At 35.2% G+C, this 27,467-nt stretch overlaps 1 protein-coding gene across 17 annotated transcripts in view; it reads right to left on the bottom strand.

Annotated features, from left to right (window-relative positions):
* The window catches only part of UNC80 (unc-80 subunit of NALCN channel complex), a 174,940-nt gene that overhangs the window by 93,428 nt on the left and 54,045 nt on the right, over window positions 1-27,467 (bottom strand). For 10 of the 17 annotated variants that reach the window (XM_060688149.2, XM_060688156.2, XM_060688157.2 and 7 more), the window contains 6 exons: window positions 26,761-26,917; window positions 21,976-22,148; window positions 16,025-16,237; window positions 12,203-12,374; window positions 7,879-8,012; window positions 4,498-4,663 (listed from right to left, as the gene is read on the bottom strand). In XM_060688149.2, coding sequence (XP_060544132.2) covers window positions 4,498-4,663; window positions 7,879-8,012; window positions 12,203-12,374; window positions 16,025-16,237; window positions 21,976-22,148; window positions 26,761-26,917 — 1,015 coding nt within the window. The remainder of the gene's footprint in view (window positions 1-4,497; window positions 4,664-7,878; window positions 8,013-12,202; window positions 12,375-16,024; window positions 16,238-21,975; window positions 22,149-26,760; window positions 26,918-27,467) is intronic. The other 7 variants (XM_060688160.2, XM_060688161.2, XM_060688164.2 and 4 more) reach the window with 3 other exon arrangements.

Below are 27,467 nucleotides of genomic sequence, written 5' to 3'. Positions count from 1 at the left end.
GATAAGCTTCTGGGGACTAGAGTATTGGATGCATGAATTAAGAATAATTTTTTTAAAAATCTACTTGGTATTTTAAAACTTACACCTCAATGCATCTTGTAATTTTTAATATCCTACAACATGTTGTTGTTGTTGTTTCTATGTTTAAATTATAACCAAAATGCAGGCAAAGGATTCCTGTAATAGAAAACTACTTCTAAAATACATATTACAGTATTAGAATCAGTTACAGAAGCCAGAAAAAGAGGAAGGGAAAAAAGAAATAGAGGAAGAATGAAAAGAAGAAAGGAGATTAATTTATTTTGTAAACAGCAACAGTATCATTTAGACTGTATTCCATAGAAGTTTCACTGAATTTTGAATAGGAACAAAAGAGTTTATAGATTTCTTTTTCATCCATTCTAAAAAATCTTTAAAATATATTGTTGTTGTTGTTCCTGACCCCCCTCCTGAAAAGAGAGAGAATGAAAACCTTGTTTTAAACAATGCCAAACACAACAGTAATTCCATTGGCACATTTCCAGTGACATAATTATTGAATTTTGTTCTTTATATAGTGATTCTTTTTATATATATTTGTAACCTGGCCTGCTTTATACTGTTGAGTTTAATTATGTATTGGTCTTTGACCACAAAGAAGATTTCTTCTTGTCATTAAAAGGTATTTGGGCATTGTTAAGGAACATTCATTGCTCTGTTTTAGATGCATATCAATTATAGTTTCCAATAAAGAGAAATTCATTATTTAACCTATTTAAATCTGTCTTCTGCATACAGGATTTTAATTTTAATTCCATAATTCCATGATTAACAAACTCAGCACAGAAATTCAAGCTGTATTTAGCTACAATAGTCAATGTAGGCAATCAGTAACAGACTTTAATTCTGATCAATTGTTTCATCCTAATGTTAAGTTAATTTTAAAAACCCATTATTAAATATAATGATAAAGAAATAAAAGGGGGAAATGTTTATTGTTTCCAGATAGATTTTTTAACTTGTTGCCAGTTTTGTGGAAGTTATAAATAAAACCTTTGCTCCTGTGTGATATTTGTATCTATATCTGTAGTTTTGATACTAATAAATCCCACTCAAAATGACCTTGGTCATTTAAAAAGTCCACTTGGTCACATTCCATTGCCTTTCAGACATGTTCAACCCAACATTTACAATCTATTCTGGAATAGAAAAATTGCCTATGCCTATAGAATTAACTTTTGAATAAAGTTTTTACAAGGGAAAATGTATTAACACTTTTTTCAAAATCATTAACACTGCTTTTACTGTGATTTTAATATATTTATATTATGTTTTCACTGGCTGATTTATTTTATTGTATTGCATTATTCAAAGTTTAATTGTTGTTATTTCTGTTTTTAATGTTGCACATCTTCTGGGATACTTGTAGTTAATTAATGTAATAAGCCATAATCAATAATTACATGTTGATATATATATATATCTTCTTAAAAGTCACTGGTAGGATTTTAGCTGAGGTTTTAAAGGACCTTGCAGAGTGCTCTGTAAGGATTTTTAGAAGATTTTAACCTGGGATTTTAACCAGAATTTTAAACATTTTAACTAAACTTATTTACAATGACGCGGGAAAACACCCGAGATTTTAATTTTTTGCATATCTATATCTATATCTATATCTGTCTATTTTCTTACTCTTTGTAGGATTTATGTGTGTTTTTTCTTTTAGCCAGGTTTTTCCTACGTAACCAAGGTTTTTCTGCAGCCCTAGCTCAGTAGAGTCACATCCACTCGATTCTGGGCTTTTTTCCTTCTGGCAGCCAGCAAGCCCTTGCTGCCTGGTGAGAGACTTATATAGATCTATTTCTGGCTTGTTAGCCATCATCAGTAAGCCACACCCACATCTCATGTATCCTCCCTGTAAAGGTACAATGTCTATTTTCTTACTCTTCGTAGGATTTATGTGTGTTTTTTCTTTCAGCCAGGTTTTTCCTACGTAACCAAGGTTTTTCTGCAGCCCTAGCTCAGTGGAGGATGTGACTCCAGAATCGAGTGGATGTGACTCCACTGAGCTAGGGCTGCAGAAAAACCTTGGTTACGTAGGAAAAACCTGGCTGAAATAAAAAACACACATAAATCCTACGAAGAGTAAGAAAATAGACATTGTACTTTTACAGGGAGAATACATGAGATGTGGGTGTGGTTTACTGATGATGGCTAACGAGCCAGAAATAGATCTATATAAGTCTCTCACCAGGCAGCAAGGGCTTGCTGGCTGCCAGAAGGAAAAAAGCTCAGAATCGAGTGGATGTGACTCCACTGAGCTAGGGCTACAGAAAGACCTTGGTTACGTAGGAAAAAACTGGTTAAAAGAAAAAACATACACACACACACACACACACACACACACAGGTTTGCTTTGATTTCTGTCAGTGCTTTAACTAAGGATATCACCAATATCTATGAAAATTGAACACAAATAAAACATATATACAATTCTGTTAACACTTCACAGAGATCAGAAACATTTTTTTTCTATAAATTATGAGCCAATTTTACACAACATACTTTTAAACCACTAACAAATGAACAGAATAACATACAATAAAACAATAAATTAAAAATGAGATTAATTTATATACTACTTCAAAAAAGATTCCTTTCTCATTTTCAATTTGTTTTCTGGGCAGACCATAGCTTATTTAAATTCATGCTTCAGAATGGGCAACAAGAGATACATTCATATGGACATAGTTAAAGGGAAGAATTAACATTTGGTGCAGTTTTATCATATTTGTCACACATTGCTAATGCACAGGTACAGTAAAAAAAGGGTTGCCATGTACATACACATCAGCAGAGGCATTTCCCTGGTACAGAAGTACCAACAGGCAGTCCTTGACTTACAATAATTCATTAAGCAACTGTTTGAAATTACAATATCATTGAATAGTGATTACAATTAGAATCCCCTTCCCAACTGGCGCTTCTTGCACACCCTCACTTAACTGCATCACTTAGTACTGGAAATTTCAGTCCCAATTGAGGTTGTAACTTTAGGACTCCCTGTACAGCAACTTCCAGGAAGGTTATGCACTGTACGCCACCTAGAGTCGCTCTTGATGGTGATGCATGAAGTATACATTTAATAAATAAATATTCTATATGAAGAGTTTTAGATTATTCTTACCATTGTTGATGAAATTAATACCTTCCTAAAAATATCTCCAGTCTTCCCCAACCACTTTCATATACCACTGATTCCCATTTTCACGTAACTGTATTGAGAATTGTGGTGCTATAGCAGGCTTATGCAACTTAAATGTTCAAATATAACTGAATATATCCCATTACCATTTTGTCTGCTAAGGAAGTGGATTTAGGACTAGTTGTATATTCCAAAGTGGAGTCCAATCTCCTCATAGGAAATACAACTGTCAGAACAATCCTATGTATCAAGCATCTAAACTTCAATATTCAGAAAAGGAACAAACACAATACCAAAAATGAAAAATTAAATCTGTGTCAATTTCCCATGTAATGGAATCAGCCAGACTCAACAAAATAATACAATTTGTTTCTTCATCATTTAACTTATGGTTTATCATAGTTTCGTAAATCATAGTACCTTATCTTTTTAAAACTACTGTTATATATATATATTTTTCATTTTGTAAGTACAAAAAGAGAACAGTGTACTTTATGAGTTATACTCTGTCATATTGACAGGTGGGGTTGTTATTTACAATATGCAATAATAAATTAAATAGCTACTGAGTATATTTTGGATTGAAACTCTTAAATATTAAAATAGTTTTGTAGTGGCTGTTTGTATGCATGAGATGGCATTACAATGATAAATACAGTATTCTACTGCCGGTAGTAAACACGGAAATGTAAGCTTTGAAATTACACATCACATTTTGGAATTAGCAAACAAGAGCCACGTGGCATGAATTTTAAGCATATTGTAATTTTGGATTAAGTTAGAGGGAGCAAGAAACTGAATTATTTTTAAATGCATATACATGAGCCTCTGGCTCTTTCATATATAAAACAAAACATTAAAGTACTTAATTAAAGTACTTTCAACATTAATATGTTGATGCAATCAATGTCTACTTACTTCTTATTAAGTTTGTCTATAATCCAGCACAGACAAACATGATTTTAAGTACTCCAAAAACTGACAGAAGTATTTAATTTATTTAAATGATCTACCTCATGGCAATGACCCTTTTACAGCAATTTGCATTGCAGAATTAAAAATAACAACTCTGAAAGAGGAGGAGGAGGAGGAGACTATATCTAGACACAACAATTCCACCCAAATAAGAGTCTTACCACTGTTCAAATGTAGAATTGATAATATTGAAACTAAAGTACCAAAAATACATCTAAATATAAACGTATTAGATTCAGTTTAGTGTACTCTAATATTATTTTGGATGAAATAAGGACATGCTGTGCACAGTGACATTAGAGTTTGCAATAAAACAAAAGCTTCACTAGGTAACAAACCTTTCTTCTCTTCACAACCTGTATCAGACTTCAAGGTATGACTGCTGCTGTGTAAGGAATCTTTTGAATCTTCATTTTCATCCAAAACCCCAGCAAAGCTGATCTTCCTCTCATACCTGTGTCGATCCATCTCAGGGTCCAAACGCAACCTGCAACTCTCCAGATCCTATAATAGTATATAAACATAAAAGTGTATGACAAGCAAGTGTATAAATAAAACAGGCCTTCAAGTTTTTGAACTCTTGAAGCAAGAAAGAGTTCAAATTGAGAAGGAAATGTAAATGTTGCATTAGATTTTATCCTACTGTTTTGCAATGAACCCAAGAAGGAAGTAGGCTAGACTGAAGATAATTGATTTTATAACTGGTTTTTATATGCTGCTCTTATAATTCTATTACAAAATATTTTTGTAAGCCTGCGCCTGCCCGGCTCCCTTTCCCACAGCACCTGGCTCTTTATTTATTTATTTATTTGTTTGTTGCAAAAAGTTTTTTTATTTTTTTCCAAACATACAAGTTATTAATTATTAATTTAATTAAGAATTAAGGTGGGTAATAGAAGGCTAATTGTTTTTATTAAGTAAATTTGTGTTAATTTTTTAAAGATGGTATTAGTTGAATATGTGATATAAGATTTAGAAATAAGTGCTATGGCAAAATAGTATAGATAAAATTTTGTTAAAAATTTTGTTAAAAATTGAACAAAGTGATGACCAGATCAAAGCTCTGTTCCGAAAGGATGTAATTTGTATGTTTAGCACCTGGCTCTTTATTGAGGGTGGTGGTATGTGGTGTGGGGGAGAAGCAAGATGCGTCTTGCTGTCTCTTCTGCCCCCCCACCCTTGCCAGGGGGCAGGGAGACGCGAGATGCGTGTCTTACCTGCCTTGCAGCTCTGTCGCGTGTCTCACTGTTGTCTGCAGGCAAACACGTAGGGTAAAACTAAACTGCTTGTGAGTTCAAGAAGTTTGATTGCACTTGCAAGGTTTTTTTTACCCTACGTGTTTGCCTGCAGACAATGGCGAGACACACAACGGAGCTGCAAGGCAGGTAAGACACATTTCATGTCTCCCCAGCCCCACCCCTTCCCACTTGTCATCCCCAAATTGCATGCAATTGGGGCAGGGACAGGAAGCCCTGCTAGACCTGGTGAGATGGGGAGAAGAGACAGCAAGAAGAGCAAGCCCTGTCTCCGCTTCATGCCTTTTGCTTCTCTCCCACCCCCCTCAATAAAGAGTCGGGCACTGTGGAAAAGTGAGCCAGGCAGGCACGGGCTTTGGGCATCTGGGGCTGCTGGGAGTTGCCCAGCGGAGAGGCGGGAGCAGGGTGGGAGTTTGCAAGGGATCACTTCCCCTTTGCCTTCTCTCTCGAAAGTGTTCCTCAGGTGCAGCCACTTCTGCAGCAGGAGATTCAAGCCTCGCGGCAGCCTTCCAAAAATTACCATAGCAGCAGCTATCCACAATTTGTTAACCCTTATTTCGTCTCAACCCGTGTGGCCCAGTACGGTCACGATGAAATAAGGGTAAAAACTTGTGGATAGCTGCTGCTATAGTACCCTTCAGAAGGCACATGGGGCGCATCGCTTGGCTTCCTGCTGCAGAAGTGGCCACAATCCATGGCGAAAATGGCCACGCTTGCTGGAGGGCTTATTTTTTGGGGAGGGCGTATATTTATGCCCACCCCAAAAATCAGTCTTGGCCTTATTTTCGGGACATATCCTATTTTCAGAGAAACACGGTATCAGTTTTCATTCCTCTTGCTTTCTACTATATACATTCCCCATTTTTCCCATCCTTTATTATCATTATCTTTATCGTCCCTTTATTTTTAATTTTCTTCATTTACAATATTTTACACATTTGTCACTTTCTTCTCTCCATCGTTTATTCACATTTACTTTCCCTAATCTCGAGCCACTCATACCACTTAGTCCATACTTGATAATATTCTGTATCTTCCTTTTATTTCTTTTGTTAATTTATCCATCTCCGCACAGTCCAGGATTTTCTTAATTATTTCTTCCTCTGTTGAGATCTTTTCTCTTTTTCAGGACTGTGTGTAGACTATCCTTGCCACTGTAATTATATGCAGAATCAAATATCTAATTTCTTTGCTGTAAATTCTGTTCAATATCCCCAGTAAAAACGTTTCTGGTTTCCAATCCACATTATAGCCAATTACCTCTTCTATCCAACTTCTAATTTTATTTTTTCGTATTGGAACATGTTCACCAGAGATGATAATATGTTCCGGGGACTTTTTTACATTTCCAACAATTTGGAGAATTGTTCGGAGACATTTTAGCAAGTCGTACTGGTGTGAAGTACCATCTATAGAACATTTTTAATGTTCTACAGATAACATTTTTAGTTAGTTTTCCTTGAATGCTGTTGAAAGAGTCAATTTAATGTTTATTTCCCATCATTTTTCCCATTTCTCCAATTCTATATTGTAGCCAAAATCATGGTATCTTTAGCTACCTCTTCTTCCATTTTTATACCTCAGTAGATATTGGTATATATTACTAATTAATTTTATCTCTGTTCCATGAATAATTTTATCTAATTCTTGCGGCTCCTTTCGTATTTCATATATCTTTTTGTCTCTTACAAATTTAGATTGCACTTGTGCAAATGTCCACCAATCCATCACCCTACCAGTTTCTTGTTCCAATTCTTGTTCATTTTCAAATCTCCCTGATCATTTACCAATTCCTTATATCTAATTATCTTATTTTTCTCCAATAAATTTGGGTATATCAATGCTTCTGTTGGTGATAACCACATTGGGATTCTAGTATAGTGTTTTTGTTTTGTTTTTTTCCAAATCTGTAGCAATGCATTCCTGATCAAATGTGTTTGAAAATATTTATGTGATTTATATTTCTCATCCCACAGGAATGCATGCCACTCTGCTTGCAGATCATGGCCTTCTATTGTTAGTACTCTGTTATTTTTCAGCTCCATCCAGTCTTTTAATCATACTAAACTTACCGCTTGGTGATAAATTTCCCATTCTGGTAACACCAATCCCCCTCTATCCTTGGTGTCTTGCAAAAGTTTTAATTTAATCCTGGGGTTTTTCCCTTGCCATATAAATTTGGAAATTAATTTATTTAATTCTTGAAAGAATGTTTTCTAAAATGTTTTTTTAAAAAACTAAAGAATATTAAGAATGGTTGGACCCATCCATCTTGAGAAATCTTTTTTTTTCAAGATCTATGACCAAATCACTGGCTATTTTGGTTAGTATATTTTCACTCTGTCTCATCAATACATTCTTAAGCTACACAATTGGTTTTTTTGTTTCCTGCCCTACCCAGACCTTCCCCACTTCTGTAACTTTACTCTTTTATACCCAGATCCATCCCTTCCTCTCACTTACCACAAGCGGTTCAGTACGTGGCCTGGGCATGTAGGGAAAGGTCTCTCGAAGAAAAGTGGTGATCTCTAGAAGAAGCTGACATGCTGCCATCTTCAAAGCAAAAGGACAACAACATTTGGTGGGATTTACTGTACCTAAAAAAGAAAATATACATATGTTCTGTTACAAAAAAAAGAACAGCAAAGAAAAAAGATCATTCTAAAAAAATGGACACCACCAAACATAGTACATAATGCAAACTGTGTATGGAACAATATGTTGTATGATTATTCTATTTGGGGGGGGGAGGGAAAGGTGACAGACACATTTGGCTACAGTATTGTTTCATATTCACTGTGATTTATGATACCTCTACAACAGCATCACTACAATGATTTCAAAAATATGATTCTTATAAATGAAGTCTCCCTAAGAACTCTTTACCTCATAATTCAGAACTGTTTTACAATCTTACACTATTTTTCCATTATTTCCCCCTTTAACTAATGCACTCTCTAGAGATTCAGTTTGAGAGGAATAATAGTGTGTTTTATTTGGTGGCAGATTAATCCTAATTTTCCCCTGCTGCTCTCTATATTGTTAATTCTGCTACATGAAAGAAAAACAGCAACTGTTGTTTGTTTGAAAAATTATAGGGGAAAAAGCATGTGAAGTTACATGTCATATTTAGTTTCAGTCTTCATACATACTTGATACAATTATAGAATCTACATTTCTTTCCATCTTCTTTTTCTTCATCATTAATGGTATTAGTTGTCTCCTCTAAAGGCTAGACTACAGAAGAAGGAATTTAAGCAAATCCCAGTGAATCTCAAATCCCAGTGCAATTTCAAATACACCACTTGATAACAAAGTGATCAAGAAGATGAAAGTTGCACAACTGAAAACATAATCAAAATTATTTCCTGTAAAGCTTTCAACTGGAGCATATGAATGACTTGCACTGGGCTGTTCTTGCTGGTTTAAGGAGCTTTATAATGTCTCTCTGCATCTACTCAATATGTCAATCCAGGTATTACAGAAGCCCCAAAGGAAAACAGAACCAAACTAGAATTCATTACCAAATTGCTTCTCACTAATATTTGTAACTAACTGTAAATCTAAAGTGTACAGTTGTAGATGAAAACACTCTAGAAAACAGATTAAAGAATAGAGAGGGGAAAAGCTGGAGTTCAGAGTATGAAGATTAGTTTAGCTGATTAATTGCACATATCTGTATTTCTTAGTATTCTTTCCTCAATAAATGCACTTCTACACTGTAATTATTATTACAGTGTAATAATTATTCACTGTAAATATTTTCACCTTAGAGAAATATGAAATGGAAACAACCATAGTAGGTTTCACCAAATTTGCTACTTTCAAGTTTGAACTTTGAAACCATGAATTGAGAGGGAAGGAATTGCAAATTCTTCATAGATCTAGATAATACAGAGTTAAATTTTTTCAGGATTCTCTCAGAGTCATCCTAGAATTGTATAACAAACTAGGACAAGCTATAATTCATTCTAGATAAAGTCTTTACTAAAACTGTGATTAAGTATAATTAATAGTTACAAATATTAGTGAGAAGCAATTTGGTAATGAATTCTAGTTTGGTTCTGTTTTCCTTTGGGGCTTCTGTAATACCTGGATTGAAGCATGCTGCATTGTTTTATAAGAAGTGCAATAGGACATGATGATACTGTATATCTTAATAGCAAGTGAGCCAATTCTCTATACCTTTTAACTATCAAAATAAAATTATGAAATGTTACAGAATTTTTGAATGACAGAATTAAAATACAGACACACATGTGTTATATATTGGAGTCCCATTCCTCTCTGATTTACAAATTCTTCTTTCTCTAATTCCTTCACTATAAAGCACTTTCCTAATCCCATTAACTCTGCAGTAAGGTATAGAAAGTCCTTATACATGTACATATATACATATGCATTTTTTCTTATTTATTTATTTATTTAGCCACATAACTAGCAGAACAATTCTAGACAACTGACAGAGATAAAAAGGTTCAGGCTGTATATGAGCAAGGTTAAGAACCAATATATTGCCAGGCCTTGGTAACTGAAATAAGATGCCCACAATCTGTTCTATCCAAATATTAGATGGCTTAGATGGTCTTAGAACTTATATTTACAGAGTAAATCCAACAAAATCACAAGAAACTCTAATGGATAGCATGCTTAGAGGGGAAGAAAAACACCATTACAAATAGACACACATATAAATCAATGTATTACAGTAGACAAACATGTAGATGATATTTTGAAACATTTTTGTTCTGTTAGACTGACCTACATTTTGTTGACACAATTGTAGTGTCATGTTCTACTTGTCTGTGCTAATTTATAAAAGTGTTAACATACAGTCTTCTTGCCATTTTAAATAATTGTGTGATACTAATTGCTACATTGCATAATATTAAAGCATAGATTTCCTTAACCACCTGACCTGCAGATGTGTTCGTCTACAATAGCATAGTTACCAATCAAGATAGCCAATTAATTCCTTAATTAATTTAAGGAGTGGGTGGCTTACAAGGTTGAACACTGGGCTGACAATTGACAGCCCTGTGTTTGAGACCCATTGCTCAGGGTGAGCTCCCATTTCATACACCAACTCCGCTAGTAGATAAATGGGTACCACTTTAGTGGCAACTTCATGGGGATGCAAATGGAGCCCCCACCTGGGTGTGCCCCGGGAATGTCACCAGAAAATCCTTTCACCACAAAAGCACTTTGGTGTTTCTGACATGGAAATATTAGTAACTTCTTATTGTGAGTTCTGAATGTGATAGTCCCCCATTTTGAAGTGTAGATGACTAGGAAAGGTTTTTCTAGAATCTGTTTACCATTAAAAAAAAAAAAAGAAAAACTTCCACAGATGATTTAATCTGATTTAAATCTTTTCATTTAGCCTGCTTTCTAGTTTTCCATTTAACAGATGGATACTATCTAAAAGAACTCCCTTTCTTTACAAGTTCTGGTGGATTTAGAGGACAATAGAATGGCTAGCAGAAGCATAAGTCATGCATAGCACTTTTTAAAAAAAACCCTGAAACCCTCACAAACCTGGGGCATATTTTCTCATGACAGGCAAACATTTAAGGGAGAAAATGGGTAGTTTAAGGCTTTGTGAAATCTCACCTCTGCACTATTTGGATTAATGCAGTATAATCTAACCCATTTAATTCTACACTGAGCTGGCCTTTAAGGATCATTCAGAAATTTAAACTGATTTAGTATGCTGTGGCTCATGGAGTAATGGGCACTCCAAGATCTGCACATCACACTTCCATTTCAAAAATTGCACTGGGAGCTGCTCAGTTTCCCAAGTGCAATTCATGTGCTGTGGTTATCTTTAAAAATCTGACATGACCTGGTTAAGATCCATGACCTGGACTTAAGACTGTGTACTCAGAAATAAATCTGTTAGTCTGGTAAGAGTGGCCCTAATGAAAGTCCCTGTCCCCCGTCCCCCCGAAGATCCATAGCAATGCATACTTCATGGTGGTGCTTCTTTTCTGGAATGTCTAGCCCATATATACAAAATACCTCCTCCCTAATGAGTTTTTGTAAAGAAGTAAAAATTTGGTACCAGTAGAAACCATTTTGGGGATGTTAGAATTTAGTATCTATCCATGTTGATCAATACTATTGTTTTTTTTTTATTACTATTATTATAAATTTTTAGGTTTTGCTTTGTACACTGCTCTGAGCACAGACTTTTTAAAAATAAATTTAAAAAACAAAAATGGATCATATTGGAAACTGAAATTTCAGGTCTGTATTCTCAGTCCCCAGTAAACTGTCAGTGCAGATTCAAGTAGATCGGTAGTAGGTTTCAATTTCTGTCGCTACCAGTTCACTCGTGGGCTTGCGTGCTCACATGTGCGCGACGCTTCTGCACATGCACAGAGATATCCCAATCCGGGGTGAACCAGTAGCAACCCACCACTGAAGTAGATGTCTACACTATCCAAGTTATAAGTTTGCCTAGGTTCTACTGAGCTACTGGAAGTAATTATGGGATGCAGATGAGAAGATGCACCCAACTAGGTCCATAAGATTCTGCAGGTGGCTATATTTTTATTTATATAAAAGGCAACACATCTGATTATTTCTTCCCCTTCTCATTTTTTAATGCACCAAACTATTATATAATGCATTAGAGCAAGATTCAGTTAGTTGAAGAAGAAGAAGAAAAGAAGAAATGTGGTGAAACACTGTGGTTAGAAAGGGAACCAAAAAAAGAAATTTTTAAAAGAAAAAAGAAAGAAAAAGAAAAAAGAATAAGTGTTCCTAAAGGAGAGGTTCTTACAAGTGGGGGTTCTTGTAGTAAAGGGAGTCTCCTTACTGTCATCTAAAAAGTCTTCTTCCTCATCCTCCTTTCTCAGCCTCCTCTTGGTCTCCTCATCATAAATGAGGCCCAGCAGATTGGCCGGACTCTCACTCTCAGAATGGCAAAGTTCATTGAGACGGACTCCAATTGCCTGCCAAAAGTATAGAATTAAGAAAGGGTCATAAAGGTTTCTTAAAAAAGAAAATCTTAATTGTGATGTTGACATTTGCAAATAAAGACCTCTTTTGTATTCATGTTGTTTATATATGTCATTAAAAAAAGATCTGGGAAAAATACCACAATAAAGTAGAGCTTTTATATAATACTTTACAATATTCAAAGTGCTTCAATATCTAGCATCCTGTTGTGATCCTTTCCTTTTTTATATATCAGGTATAATAATTTTTATTAAAATTTACAGATCCAAAGATAAAAAACTAATACAGACTAAGAAAAATCTAAAAAGTAAAGAGAAAAATAAAAAGTGCAAGAAGGAAAAAAGGGGGGAAATATATGAAGAAATGGTTTCCTGCTTCAATCAAGACAAGTATAAACAGTTTCAGAAACTTATCAAATCTGATACAGCAATATAAGACCTCTTCCTATATCTCATCTCTTACCTATAAACAATTTTTAAAGCTTTGTTATTCATAGCTGTAAGCAAAAATCCATTAAGAGTTAAACCAACTTTATATTCCTTTATTTTTAACACAGTAACTTATCACTTTTTCTGAAAATACCACAGTAGTTCTCTTTTTTCCACATCTTATCTATAAACAAATGTTTAAAGCCTCCTCATTAAAGAAAAATCTATTAAAAGCTACCAGAAACAATATATACTTTTGTCCCTGATCAAATAACCCAACTTTGTATTCCTTCCCTTTGCTTTTAAAAATCTTGATTTTTAATCCCTTTAAATAGTGTCCCCAAAGTTTCTTTCTTTTCATTTTTTTTCTTTGTCTCTTCTCAGGAACTCCTTTGTAAGTGTAACACATCTCTTTCATAAATCTACAATAAGAATCCAAATCTGTTTTTTCTTTGTACATTCCTTTTAATTATTAAGACAACAGCTGTTTCATTTATAAATCCAGTATAACATCTTTCTCCACATGTTTTGTACCTGTCATTTTAAAATCCACATTAGAGTCAGCCTCACTTTTTATCCAATAAAAGCTGTTCCTCTTCTACATCATCTTTTAAATTCATTTTTAGGATAGCAGTAGGTGATTTGGATGCTGGGAAATATTTACTGAGCTTTTTGAAGATTCAGAAGGCAAATTAAATTAAACACTAAAATTTTATAGGAACTGTACACTGAAAAGTGGATTTGAAAGACTTGAAGGAACAAAAGATAAATAAGACTTTAAAACCTGAACAATTGGGAAGGTGTAAATTAGAAACTATAACACAAACTAATAGAAAATCTGGGAACTTGGTGGAATAATTTTGGGATTGACCAAATATTCTTAATATGCGATTTTTTTCCCCTGGAGTTTTCAGATATTGAGATATTGGGACATTAGAGGACATTAATTTGTTACAAAATGACCCAGCAGAAGACGATAAAGTTCTATGAAGAAATGCTAGAATTAGCGACAAAGAATTATAAGAAGTTGATGGGAATATTTAAAGATAAATATGTGAAAGTAGAAGTCTCTCAACAAATGGTGGGGAAAAATGAATATAATATACAGAAGTTAGCTGAGAAATTAGGAGTAGTGGAAGGGACGAAGCAAAATAAAATACAAAAAGATAAAAATAAGTTAAAAGCAGATAAAAATACTGAAAAGATAGCAATAATAAGTAATAAAAATCAAATAGACAATACTCTAAGAGCTTATAACAGAATAGAGAAGGAAAAAAAGAAAGATCTTTCAAAAATAATGAAAAGGTCAGGGTATTCAAAAGATGCAGCAGAAGGAGATAAAGGATAAGACAGAGGGAACAATTAGTCTGTGCAAAAATGCTAGAAAAATATATAGGATTCCAAGAGAGAAACATAAAAGAATCACTAAAAAATCAATAAATGATGACATTCTAAAAAGGCTGAGAGATGATGGATAGAGATATCTGGTGGCTCAGCAGACTGATAGCATTGTGATTAACACCAGCTGTCTGCAATTAATGTAAGTTCGAATCTCACCAGCCTCAAGGTTGACTCAGCCTTCCATCCTTTCTAAGGTAGGTAAATTGAGGACCCAGTTTGTGGGGGCAATAAGCTGACTTTGTATAAATATACAAAAGTATGAAGGCTATTGCTTAACACATTGTAAGCCGCCCTGAGTCTCTGGAGAAGGGCGACATATAAATCAAATTAAAAAAAAATATTTTGCAATATAGAACAATAGAAATAAGTGGAAAGCTTAAACTGGGAAAATAGTAGTATATATATATAGACATATAATGGAATTTATTATAAATACAGATACATTAAGATTAGTAGGTGGAAGACTAGGATTAGGCATATCTAAAGGTATTATTATGATCAACAAAATGTAAAAAATATATTGGAAAATATAGTTTTCAAGGACTATAAATTCAGGGGACTTAGAGATATAATCTTGGGACTGATTAAATTTTATTGACAATTGGTTTTATTGGTATTTATAGAAAGTTGAGATTTTGAAAATGTGGTGGAACACTGATTTATAAATTGGGAAAATATTAGTATAATATCGATCAATACATAAAAGAATATATTATAATTATAATGAGCACATTAAGGCTAGAAATTGGAAGATAATTCCAATTTTTATTGGAAGATAAAAATTCTGTATATGTACTTGTATTATTACTGTGAGCACTATGTGAAAAATATGTCAACCCTGTCATTACATTGTCCACAAAAAATGTTGATTGTTAAAGAAAAACTGTAAATAAAACATATACAAAAAAACCAAAACCATTTTAAGTCTGCCTTTGCTTCCCTGAAAGTCCACATTTTTGGTAATCCTTTCCTCAGCCCTGTATATTGGATAAATGTTATTGTCCCCAATGAAAAATGGCCTGCTTAAGGCAAAAGCAATGACCAAACTTTTGCATTGCATTTTTAATTAACTCTAGTTACTTTTGACAGTAACTCGTAACTATGAATAACTTACTAAATAAAACAGAAAATTCAGTTTGTTTCATTGCTGTGGAGAGGGCATAAAAACAAAACATTTAGAATGACATTTGGAATCTTGTTGCTCTCTAATAGTAGAAAAACCTGGAAAAGAGCCTGAGCCACTGATCTTTTTTTTAATTATTATTAAAGAGTTTTACAAGACAAAAAACATTTTTACAAGAAAAACATAAACCGTTTGCCATCTTTCCATATATGGATTGTACAATCACATTTACAAATTAACATCCTCTTTAAAAAGAAACAGTTACGTAAACTCCAAGAACCTCTCCAGATTCTTTACACGTGTTTTCCCTTCCCTCCTCCCCCCTCCTCCCCCAGCCTTCCCCTCCCCCGACTTCCCAGAGCAAATACAGGATATAGCATCTAACAAACATATATAAAAAAAAAGAAAGAAAAAAACTTTAACTTTAAAGTTTAACTTTAACTCCCCTTGTTCATATCTAAATATAACTATTTAAACCAAGCCACTGATCTTAACTGATCACTTTTCATGCAGAAAAGTGGAATTATTTAAGTAACCTTGTTAGGCTACCTAAAATGTTTGTCTAACAAAACTGTAAGAAGATAGATTAGTATAAATCAGAAAGCCCATGGATTATTCAGAACAGAACTTTGATATTGCTGACTGGTAAGAAAAGGAGGGAGGGAAGGTGAGAGGAAGAACTGAAACTTACTTCCCCCCACTGGTAGAAGAGCTTGGCTGCACTCCACTGTAACTTCTGGTTTCGTTTATTTCCCACGATTGGAGAGCGCCCACGAGAAAGGCCTTTCTTAGTAATATTCACATGATGCCCCTTCATCCATTCTGGCCAGTTGCCCCGGTTGCAGCGGTGCACAAAGCGAGCACATTCCAAGAAAAGGGCCGCCCTTGCCACCACTGGTGCCTCCTAAAATGCATTACCAGAATATCCTTAAGATGAAAGTTAGCAGGTTGAAAAAAGCAGTGTAAAGACTCAGGGGGTCAGATTTTATTTTTATTTTAATAAAAAAAAAGTACAATGCTGTTTCAAGCAAATGTAAATGAAGCAAATATCATAGATGACTTAGACCTATCAGGCTTTTTATCAGTTAATAAGGGCAGGCTCCTTTGGCACTTAAGGTTCAAAATTTATTGATATGAGGTACATCTAAAACTGTAAAAGACAATGTGTTATGAGACAAGGCTTTTTCAAGAAAAAAATATTTTCTAAAACAATAATTAGCATTCCAAGAGATATTAAAGGACAGGATACTAAAAATATACTAAAATGTTTACACTATTTTTATACTAAATATGAATGAAATTGCTACAAATAAATCAAGGAAAAGAGTAAAAATAAATAAATTCTTCAAATTTTAATATATTTGTTTGTAAGAAACATGAGAATCTATAAAAATGAGAATTTCACAAACTATTCCTGTCATCTAAACATTTTTGTAGGGATTTAGCTCTAATACGTGTAGTATTTCAGACTCACATCTGGGCTACCACTTATTTATTTTTATTTATTTATTGAATTTATATTGCCGCCTATTCGCCCATGGAGACTCAAGGTGGTTTACAGAATATAAAACCACATTTAAAACAATAAAACTAATAAAAAGAATCAAACCTTGATATTGAAATATTAGATGAGTTCATTCCAATGTTATACCAATTCATAATTTGTCAGGTCAACAAAAGCTACTTTGGTTATTCTCCCTTCCTTCCTTTATTACAGAGGGTCTAATCTGTCTGCTGAAAGTTAATTTGTAATATCTCATGTCTGCATTTATTTATTAATTAAAGGTAACGTGAAAATTAATTTGCATTTTCAAATGCATATATATACATTTTTGTACATACTTTCCAAAACATATATATTTTCAAATAATATTTCAGTTATAATCAGCTTTGGAACATTATTTCCACCACTATGCACATTTCAGCATGATTTTTTTGTTCCTGTTCATAAAGCAAAAACAACAACAACAAAAAACAATCTGGAAGAATGTTGTTATTAAAATATTTCACATTCTATTTTGTGTATAGTTCTGGGAAACACAAATTAGGTAACTTCAGATTAAACTGTAAACTGGAGGATTTTTCTCCAATCTCTATAATTTTTTTTTTTTAATTTGCACAAATTGAATTTGCAAGTAAATCTATATTGACAAATGAGTGGAGATCAATTCAAACTATGGTACAGACAAGGCAATACATAATTACACAGCACACATGGGGAGAAGAGGAATCTAGGGTTTATTCACATCACATCAAACAATCACATAAACCCGTTTCATGTATGTACAGTACTCATTGTGCTGCAGCTCTTTGTTACTTAAGCCAAACAACATGATGCCAGATTTGCCTGCTTTCATACATACTGTATATCCAACTGAGCCCTGCATTTTTATGTAGCTATTACCAAGTGGGAATCAGTATTATTTAATTAATACATGAACTCACACTGTAAATAATCATTAAATTTATTTTTTTCCACTAAGCTTCCCTGATTGACATACGAATTTCCTTCTTCCCTCCAAAAAAGCTGATCCCCGCCCCCCCGCCCCCCCATCTTGTTTCATGTTAACTAATTTCACTGGAGCAAACAAGGGCAAATACAAAAGATTCTTTTCTCTTATACCTCCTTAGCTGCAGTAAGACGAAGAGTGAATTTAATGTTTATACTTTTATAAATATAAAATTAATTATTGTTTATATTTACTCTTCTATTATGTTATGCAACCCGAAGAGGCCATTATACTTACAATTCTGTGTTGAGCCAGCCCATATTAGCTCACCAATTGAATCTGCAACTACTAATGTTTATGCATTTAAAAGTTTAAGTAATGTGGAATTTTAAAATTAAATGGAGAAAATGAATCTGAACTCTGAATGCAAATCTATCTCCCACAGATCCAAAGTGGACTGTAAGGGAGTCATGTCTGCTTTTTCTAACAATTGAGAGGTAGGCACATCTGTTCAATTGAACATAGTTTTGAATGGAATGCTTGGCTATTCTCTATAATTCTAAAGGCAACATCAGCCCTCAGACCAGGGGTGGGTTCTAAATTTTTTTACTACTGGTTCTGTGGGCATGGCTTATTTTGTGGGCGTGGCTTGATGGTCATGTGACAGTTCTTTAAGATTTAGTAGAGGTACTGATCTACCAGGTTTTTAACTGCTTGCAGAGCTGTACCAGTCCACTCATTTGTTTTTGGAAGCACTGGTCTACCCATTTATTTTTGCAGGCACCGTCTACTCATTTGTTTTTGGAGGCACTGGTCTACCACCACACCGCCTTTTAACACTGATCAGCTGTAGGGCGGCCCTTTGAAGCCCCGCAGCAAGAGTTTAAACAGTTTTTTTCCTTCTAGCTGATCAGCTGGGACTCAGGAGGCAGCAATAGATTGGGGGTGGGGCCAAATAAAAGGTACAAATAATGCAGGGGGCGGGGGGTGGGGGGACAGGGGAGTGGGGGGCAGAACCGGTTCGGTGATGTCATATCGTCACCGCTACCGGCTCGGCGGAACCGGGCTGAATCGGGAGGAACCCATCACTGCCTCAGTTCTTCATTGCAAGAGCAATTTCACCTACATCTAATGCCTCAAGCCTTATCTCAATTGAGGATCCATGATATAGCTTTCTGTTGTCTCAAATTTATATGAAACAAATGTTATCCACATTATACTTAGAGTCAACATGCTGAATCTCAGAACATTATGCAAAGGCATTGCAGTAGCTTACCTTATGCCCAGAGCAATCTGAAGAAGCAGCAAGAGAAAGATGAAGATGTTTGACAGAATGGATAAGGATGAATTCACACCACAGAGAAACACATCACAAATGAAGAGAAATGAATTAGCCACAAGCTGCATAGCTGAAAAGAACCATAAGTTACCACTTTCATTGTCCACAGAAACAAAGCAATGCATGGGTGCAAAATTCAAAATAAGATGCACATTTTCCTCATAATTTGTTTATATAGCTGCCTCCTGCTGCTATTACAGTATTTGTACAATGTAGTTTAAAGACGGTGAAAACAACAATAACAACATAAAAATCACCATTTTCTTTGACAGCTTCATATAATGGCAAAACGTTTCTGAATAATGAATTGAACATGTAGATCAAAGGATAGAAAAAAACTTCAAAATTTAGGGAGGGGGGAAGAGTTGATTGTCATTAGGAAAGTTAAAGTTAATTTGCAATTCATGCTTCAGAATATGTGGGCTTATATAGTTCCTGAGAGAATTGTAGCATTCATTGGAGTTAATGAGAATCAGCTTGGAATGAAACAAGCAGCCTTCTGGGTGGATATAGGAATCCCACAGAAAGTGCTTACAGAGAAAACACAAGGACTTGGACTCTGGGAAACAGATATTTTGTCTCCCTATGTAACATGTTCCCTTGAAAGCCAGGAGGTCTGAATTCCTCCTGCTGACATTTCCTAGGTATATGGATAAGAATGGAACCTCTTATTATATGGAACCTCTTATTCTGCATTGCAGAAAGAAAGAACAAACATAACGTGACCAGGGATACCAATATCCCAGAAGTGGTATTGTTCATAAGGATTTCACTTAAGCACTAGCCCTCTTGTAAGATTTCCCCTGTACATGCAAGGAGAGGGATTAGACATGTAGATCTCAACTTGCCCCTCACAAATAATTGCTATTGTTTCTTCATAGAGTGGGTGGTTGGCCCAATGAGGCTCCTATTGATGAACATTCTCCTAGGCACTGAAAAACAAGGTTCTAAATCAGAAAAAAATATTCTCTAAGAAAAATATAAAGTAATCAAAAATGTGGGTGGGGAGGTTTTCATACCAGGAGACTTGCAGAGGGTTTCCTTGGTGAATCTTCTGGAAACTCTTCTATAGATATTGGTGTGCTTTTTTTTTTTTTAATGGCTGTCCACATGTAAAGACAACATCAAATTAAGGCAGAGAAAGAGAGAAGGAAAGTCTAGTTGCTTTCCTCAAACGAAGGGACTGAATGTCCAGAGAATTCACAATTGTCCAGAGAATATGGTGAATCTATGACAAGTGTCAAAGATGACACGCCACCCAACAACTACTCTAGAAAGCATGCCTCATTCTCGCATGATTTTTGAAGGCTGTGAAGGCTGCAGGAGAATGGGCTGTGCTCTTGCATAATCTCTGGAGCCTTTGAAAATTGACGAGAATGGGGTATGCTTTTGTGTAGTTTTTGGAGATTACACAGTTCCCCTTCAAGAACAAAGGCCTCATTTGATCCAGAAGTGCCTCTGGTGGGCCGCAGAGGCCTGTCAACAGAAAGAGAAGACTGCCTGAAGATAAGTGGTCTACAGCAGATCCTGAGGCTCATGTGCCTCAGGGAGATATTTATTTGTTCGTTCGTTTGTTTGTTTATTTGTTTATTAGCCTATTTTTCTAAATAACTCAAGTTAGGGAATATCATACCTAATATTCCTCCCTCCTCCTATTTTCCTGAAACAACCATTCTGTGACTGGCTCAAGGTCAGCCAGCTACCTTTCATGCCTAAAGTGGGACTAGAATTCACCCCCTCCCGTTTTCTAGTCTGGTGCCTTAACCAAAATGTCTCCCAGAATACTCTGAGGCAAGCTTTTTGAGTGGCAGTACTGGTTTTAGGCCTCAACTTCAGGCCCAGCCTCCAGTGCTGCTATTCAGGATGGCCTAAATTATGGGGTGGGGTGTGGGGTAGGGGGGGAGAGATAGAGAATGGTTTCTCTTTTGTTTAGGGGGAAGGGTTGTGACATGCCAGCATGTCTATATTACTACTCTATACTACAGCCTCCAATATTTACTGCAACGTCTTGAGATGTGAGATTACACAGAAGACAATAAAAGCACAGTCAGGAGGAATGGGGGTACAAAAGAGAAAATCCATACCTTATTTTCCCAATGTCTTCCCAAATGAACTAAATTTAACTATAATAGAACTTGAGAAATAAGTCAAAAAGTATCCCTGAGGAACTACTGACTTGAGGATCCTAGTGATTGGGAACATGTCTGCATAGGTAGAATTACTTACAAAAATATATCATGCAACACCAAAGGTTTTAAACATCAAAATTCTATATTAAATGGCAATCACTGTAAAATCAGCAATTGGGGAGGAGCATTAATGGTGGATGAGATGAGAGAATAGCAAAAAGTAGCTTGCACAATGATTTGTTCGATTCCAATCTATGCGGGATATGGATTATTTAGTTTTTGGATCTACAAATCCCAGGCTTTAAATAACTCATAAAGCAGAATATAGTGAAGACTTCCTCAAATTGCTATCCCTTTACCTTCCAGAGAATAACTTGAGGCTCATAGCTATGGTTTGTGTTAATTATTGATAACATCAACTGAACTCTGTGGAATTACTGTAGTCAGAGTTATAAATTACATAAGTGTATAAGAGGCTTAGTAAATTGAGTTGTGACAAGTGGAGCTTGGATAAGAAAAGAATTGTTTTCATTAGGCACAGCATAAATCCAAATAAAATGAAAGACATAATTACAGATGGATAAAAAATAATTTATTAGTCATTGTGCTTAGCATTAGTATTCCTATCCTTTTCTAGTTGTTTTCTCTCTCCCAGCAGTTACCATACTCCAACACAAGCCAGAGTCTTCAGTATTACAAACAGAATGAGTGCATAGAGACTTACAAGATCAAGAGCAGCTGCAAGAATAGAAGCATCAGGGATTGTTCCTGGTTCACAGCAGTTTAAGAGAAATTGAAACCGCTTCATGCCTTGTCGAATGGCTCCCAAATTCACCACGTTCTTGCATTTGTTTCCCTCTTGGTTGGAAGCCAGATGATCTTCATAAGTCTGGCAACCTTAAAAGAAAATCCAAAAGGGAGGATGGGAGAGAGGGGAAAGAGAAAGCCCCCATGGATGTTTAAACATTCATTGGGTCTACTGACAATTCTGAAGCAAATGTCTCCTATTGATCTGCCCTGTCCTTGAGCATCAAGTGTGACAGAATGAGAGAGGCATATATTCAGAGTATCTATGACTGCAACAAACTCTAGGAAGTCTTTAGGACATGATATTTTCCTCTCATCTAGTAGCAGAAAAAATGGGTAAGGTTTATGCAAAAGTGCATTGGACCAAAGTTCATCACAGTGGGTAAAAATACTGGTTTTAAAACTTTCCACAAATGAATTATGCTTAATCTACCCTTGGGACATTGTGCTTAGTGAATGAGAGAAGTGAATGAGAGAAGTGTTGCTAAATGTACAGGAAGTTCACAGGTTATCAAGAAGAGGTATTATGAGGATGTTCAAAGAAGTTGCATGTTGTGGTCAGGAGTCAGCTTGAAACCTGAGCCCATATTCTCTGGATTTATGAATGGTCATGATTATGTCACCTTTGAAGATAACCTAAATTGCATGGCTGGTATTAAAATGAAGAACGACATGTACCAAACTTAAGATCCTTTATGGAAAAACAGAAGACATGCATAATTAATAAATATATCTGGATGGCACAATCGTAACTGATCATTATAACAGAGAAATGATTTAATGCTTAAGAAAATAGCTTCACTTTGTGTAAAAGTTTGCACTTATTAAATTCAACTTTTTGACTAGTCAGAATATTTTAAAACAGAAAGATCCATCTCAGGAAGCATGAGGGAATAAGACAAAGTCACAACAAACCATCACACATATAAAACAGAAAAGAAAAATATTAACAAAAGCTAATATCCATGTTCAGTGATGAGTCAAAATTTGTAATCTATAAAAAGAACTCAACTTGGGTAAGTCTTGTTTTCTGTGTTATTTCCTGTATAACTGATTCATACAATCATAAAACTAGAAAAGGCAACCTTCCTGTTCAATACAGGAATCAAAATGTAAGCATTCCAGGCAGATAGCCATTCTCTATTTAAAAACATTGAATGCTATCATATCTCCCTCAATAATCTTTTCTGATTTATTGTTAATTCCTTCCAACTTTATATTATTTGCACATCTAATAAAAGCTTCTTCTCCTTTATCATTAATGAAAGTATAAAAAGTAGAGGACTGATCTTTGCAGCAGCTCATCGCTTTTTAATCTGACAAAGGACAATAGACACTTTGAATACAGTTTTCAAGAGAACTATGTATCCATGTCATTATCATTTTATTCAGGTCATGCTTGTGATACATCTTCAGGTGGTTACATCCTCAGTACTTTATCAAATGCTTTGCTGAAAGCATTTGATAAATGCTTTGCTCGAAGTAAATTTTAACTATAGATTTCCACAATATTTTAAGAAGGCTGCTTAATTTCTGTTTAAAATGAAATAAAATTTGTATGGCAAGATTTGTTCTTGACAAACATATGCTTATTTCTAGTAATTACTGCATTGGTTTCAAGATGCTTGTGGATTGATATGCTCTACAATCTTCCCAGGCATTTATGTTAAATTTTTTGTAATATTCCCCTTCCCCCTTTGTGAAAATGTGGACATTTGTTTTTCTTCAGTCATCTAGCACTTCATCAGTTCTCCAGAACTGGGTTTGGCCAAATCATCAGCAATTCATTCAGTTAGGGCAGCCACCTACAGCACCAAACCTGCCCACTTTAGTTTACAGTAAAGGCTTTCCTTCCTTCCTTCCTTCCTTCCTTCCTTCCTTCCTTCCTTCCTTCCTTCCTTCCTTCCTTCCCTCCCTCCCTCCCTCCCTCCCTCCCTCCCTCCCTCCCTCCCTCCCTCCTGCTCTCTTTGTTACCCAAGTTCAACTTCATTCTTTATTTGTCAGAAAATTTGTTAGGGACTCCACCTCAAACTCCTCCAAGTGAACTCCCTAACAAGGGTTATCTGCAGGGTAGGTTCAAAAAAGTCAAGATGTCAGCCATAGTGTTGCAATGGAAGCATCAATGCTTTTGTACATGCAACACACATAAAAAAGCAGAACATCAATTGCACTTTTGTGGTGAACATCTTGAATTTTGGCCATAGCCCTGTTCCCTAGCTTAACTTCCTCAATCGGCTGACTCTCTGAAAGCAGTCAGCTTTATACTCCCTCTACAGTCTTTTTACCTAAAAGGAAGAAGACAACCAATTACCCACAATGGCAGTAATTCAGGAAATGACTTTTTCATCCCTCATAGTTCAGCAAAAATATGAATCAGAGCATATAGTTTCATTCTTCTCTTTTTTTTCAATTTTATTTCAGTTCCATTTCTACTAGTTCTACCCGTTGCTCACTCAATGAATGATGTGGCAACGCATTCCTGGGGTTGCTTGGTTTTTTTCAGTTTTCTGTACTATAATTACTGTACTTATGAGCTAACATTTGAGTAAAATTGAGTAAGAGTACCATATTTTTTGGACTATAAAACACTCCGGATTATAAAACGCACATTAGCTTTAGAGGAGGAAAACAAGAGAAAAAAATCTGCCTCTGCATCCCAGCATCCATCCAGTATTCTTCTGACTAGCGTCCTCACTGCCGCAGCCCATTCACTGCAGCCTGTTTGCCGCCTCTATGGCTGGTTCACCACCGCTGCAGCCTTTCACCACCGCTGCAGCCTGTTCACCACGGCCCATTTGCTGTGGCCTATTCACCGCCACCTGCTCGCCATGGCCCATTCGCCACCGCCCGTTCACAGATGCCCATTTACAGATGCCCATTCGCCGCAATCAATGGCAAACAGGTGGTGGCAAATGGGCCGTGGCGATAGGTGGTGGCGGTCCCCGCTGCCTAGAACAGCTGATTGGTGCTGTACCAACCCCCCCCAAGCAATATTTGCTCTATAAGACGCACAGACATTTCCACCCACTTTTGGGGTGGGGAAAGTGTGTCTTATAGTCCAAAAAATATGGTAATTTCATTTTATAATCAAGGCTGCAGTCCTGGGGTTACTCATATTCTGCCATGCTGAGCTGAACTTAACCTAAGAAAGTTTGCATAGTATATGTATTCCCTCTACATTTTATTTTAAAACAAGTTACTCCTTGGCACATCAGTAAGATCTTTATATTGCATGCTATTGAGTTGAGTTGTGAACTTAATTAACTCAAGTGAAGTCAATTAATCCATTAACTCCTATTATCACATATTGTCACATAATCAAAAGCCAAACAAAGTGGTATTTTCATCACTATTGGATAAGCCGGTTCATGTTAAAAACTGACAGTTTTTGTACAATGTAAAAAATTCACTGAAATAAAAGTTGAAATAAAAACATTTCTATTTGAAATAATATCTCAAATTGAAATACGAGGTCTGTTACATCATATCCTGCAGTCATGCTTGACTTTAACAAAGTAATCATGATATGAATTATAATATGCATTCATTCCCTGCCTAAAAACCACCTAACATTTTTCATTGAAACTGCAAAAATATTCAAATCTCATTGCTTATAATAGCATTAGGATGTGCTATTAAATTGTGGGGAAAAAAGTAAATTATTCTACTGGGTACCTGTATGGAAAGATACCCAGAAATAGCTGTAATTAGAAAGAGCCCAAATACTTCTATTAACATATTAAGATATACTAATAATCATATGTCATATGTCTTCATCTGAAACATCATTTTCTTTATATAGAAAGGCATTTTATGATGGAGCAATGACTAAATGAGGTAGTGACATCACTTCCATGTTTAATGAAGCATAAGCAATATGTAATGTTGGGTTATGTAAAGTTCTGTGAAAAAGACAACTAAAGCCATTGGGATGCTTTGTCCCTTTTTCAATGCAAAAACAGGAAAATAACAAGATGCAAGGTTGTTTCTTTGGTAACGAGAAGCTCAAATACGCATATCTGAAATATTTGAAAGCAGTTAAGACCTAACCTTGTTTGGAGGCAAAAACTTGTTTCCTTAAAAATAACAAAGTAATCAATCATATTTGTCATATAATTGTTCTCAATGTCACTCATAATTTTGCTAGGAATGAAGGACCGCATCTCTATAAGAAATGGCATGAAGACACAAGACAAGCAAACACAGAAGAAAAGAGATAATTAAAACACATTTGTACAGGGTTTTCCATTTCATCAGTGCTGAATTTTACTGAAAATATAGATGATCAATAATGGGGAATAAAAGCTGGTGGGCACATCCAACATTTCACATCAAGGAGCTAAGTGAAATATTAGTATACTATGTTTGAACCAGATAATCTGTTGCAAATTTCATATTTTCCAAATGGTGGATTTGATTTCTTGAAAGGTCAATTTTGCCTTATCTAAATGCATTGGCCCATATATGCTTTTCCTTCTTGGCTAGAATTGAATGAAAATAAAAAATGACATAAGAAGAAATGAAAAAAGTAATGGCTACAAAATATATAAAGCCATAGAATATAAAATTGGGTCCAGAAAATATGTTTTTAAAGGTAAAGGGTGAAATAAAGAAAGATGAAAATTATAATTTAAAAAAAGGAACAAAGAAAAAGTTTAAAGTTTTAAAAAAGGACTGAAGAAACAGAACCCTGATTTCTAACCATCTTTTTCTTCTGTGTGATGAAGCCTGGATGGATGTCTTCGGCAGGTGCGCCATTTACCAAGACGCTTGAAGAAATTATCCTCTTCTTCACGCCCATTTTCCATGCCACTTCCAGGCCCACCTTCTGCTAACTTCACTGCACTAGTAAATTTCACCTAAATGTTAAAAGAAACATCATTTCATTGTTTTCATTGCTGATATAAACATAACATTTTAAAATATCCTTTTTAATAAATATTCGCCTTTATTAGTTATATTTTAAATACCATATCTCCATAAAGAGAACCATGTTGAGGGAATCACAGTTGAATAAGCAGGAAACAGGAACAAAATAACCTATCTTCCTTCCTTCCCCTCCCTCCCTCCTCTCTCCTTAGTGCTTAATATGTCTATTCTTCTACCTCATGACTTCTAAGGAAAACTAGTCACTGAAGAGAGAGATAAGCAGTGGGCTAAGAAAGCTGGTTAGTGGCCTCATTTTCTCTGCCTGTAGAAATACTTTATGAGCTCCATTATTTTTTGAATTACTTTATTGCTTTGCTTGTTCAGAAAAATCCTCATTCAGGAAGAAAGTTTTAGTTTCTAGTAAAGCAAAGTTTAGGTCCAATAAAACAATAAAACCTATAAACCCATGTTTTCATATTTGGGTTCCTTGCAGTTTACAATAATCTGGCAATGTGAAGAATAATGATGGGAAATTAAAAT

This window comes from Pantherophis guttatus, chromosome 1 (assembly GCF_059756535.1).
Source record: "Pantherophis guttatus breed Tessera chromosome 1, ASM5975653v1, whole genome shotgun sequence".
Lineage (NCBI taxonomy): Eukaryota > Metazoa > Chordata > Lepidosauria > Squamata > Colubridae > Pantherophis > Pantherophis guttatus.
This window is presented reverse-complemented; position numbering and strand designations above follow the sequence as displayed.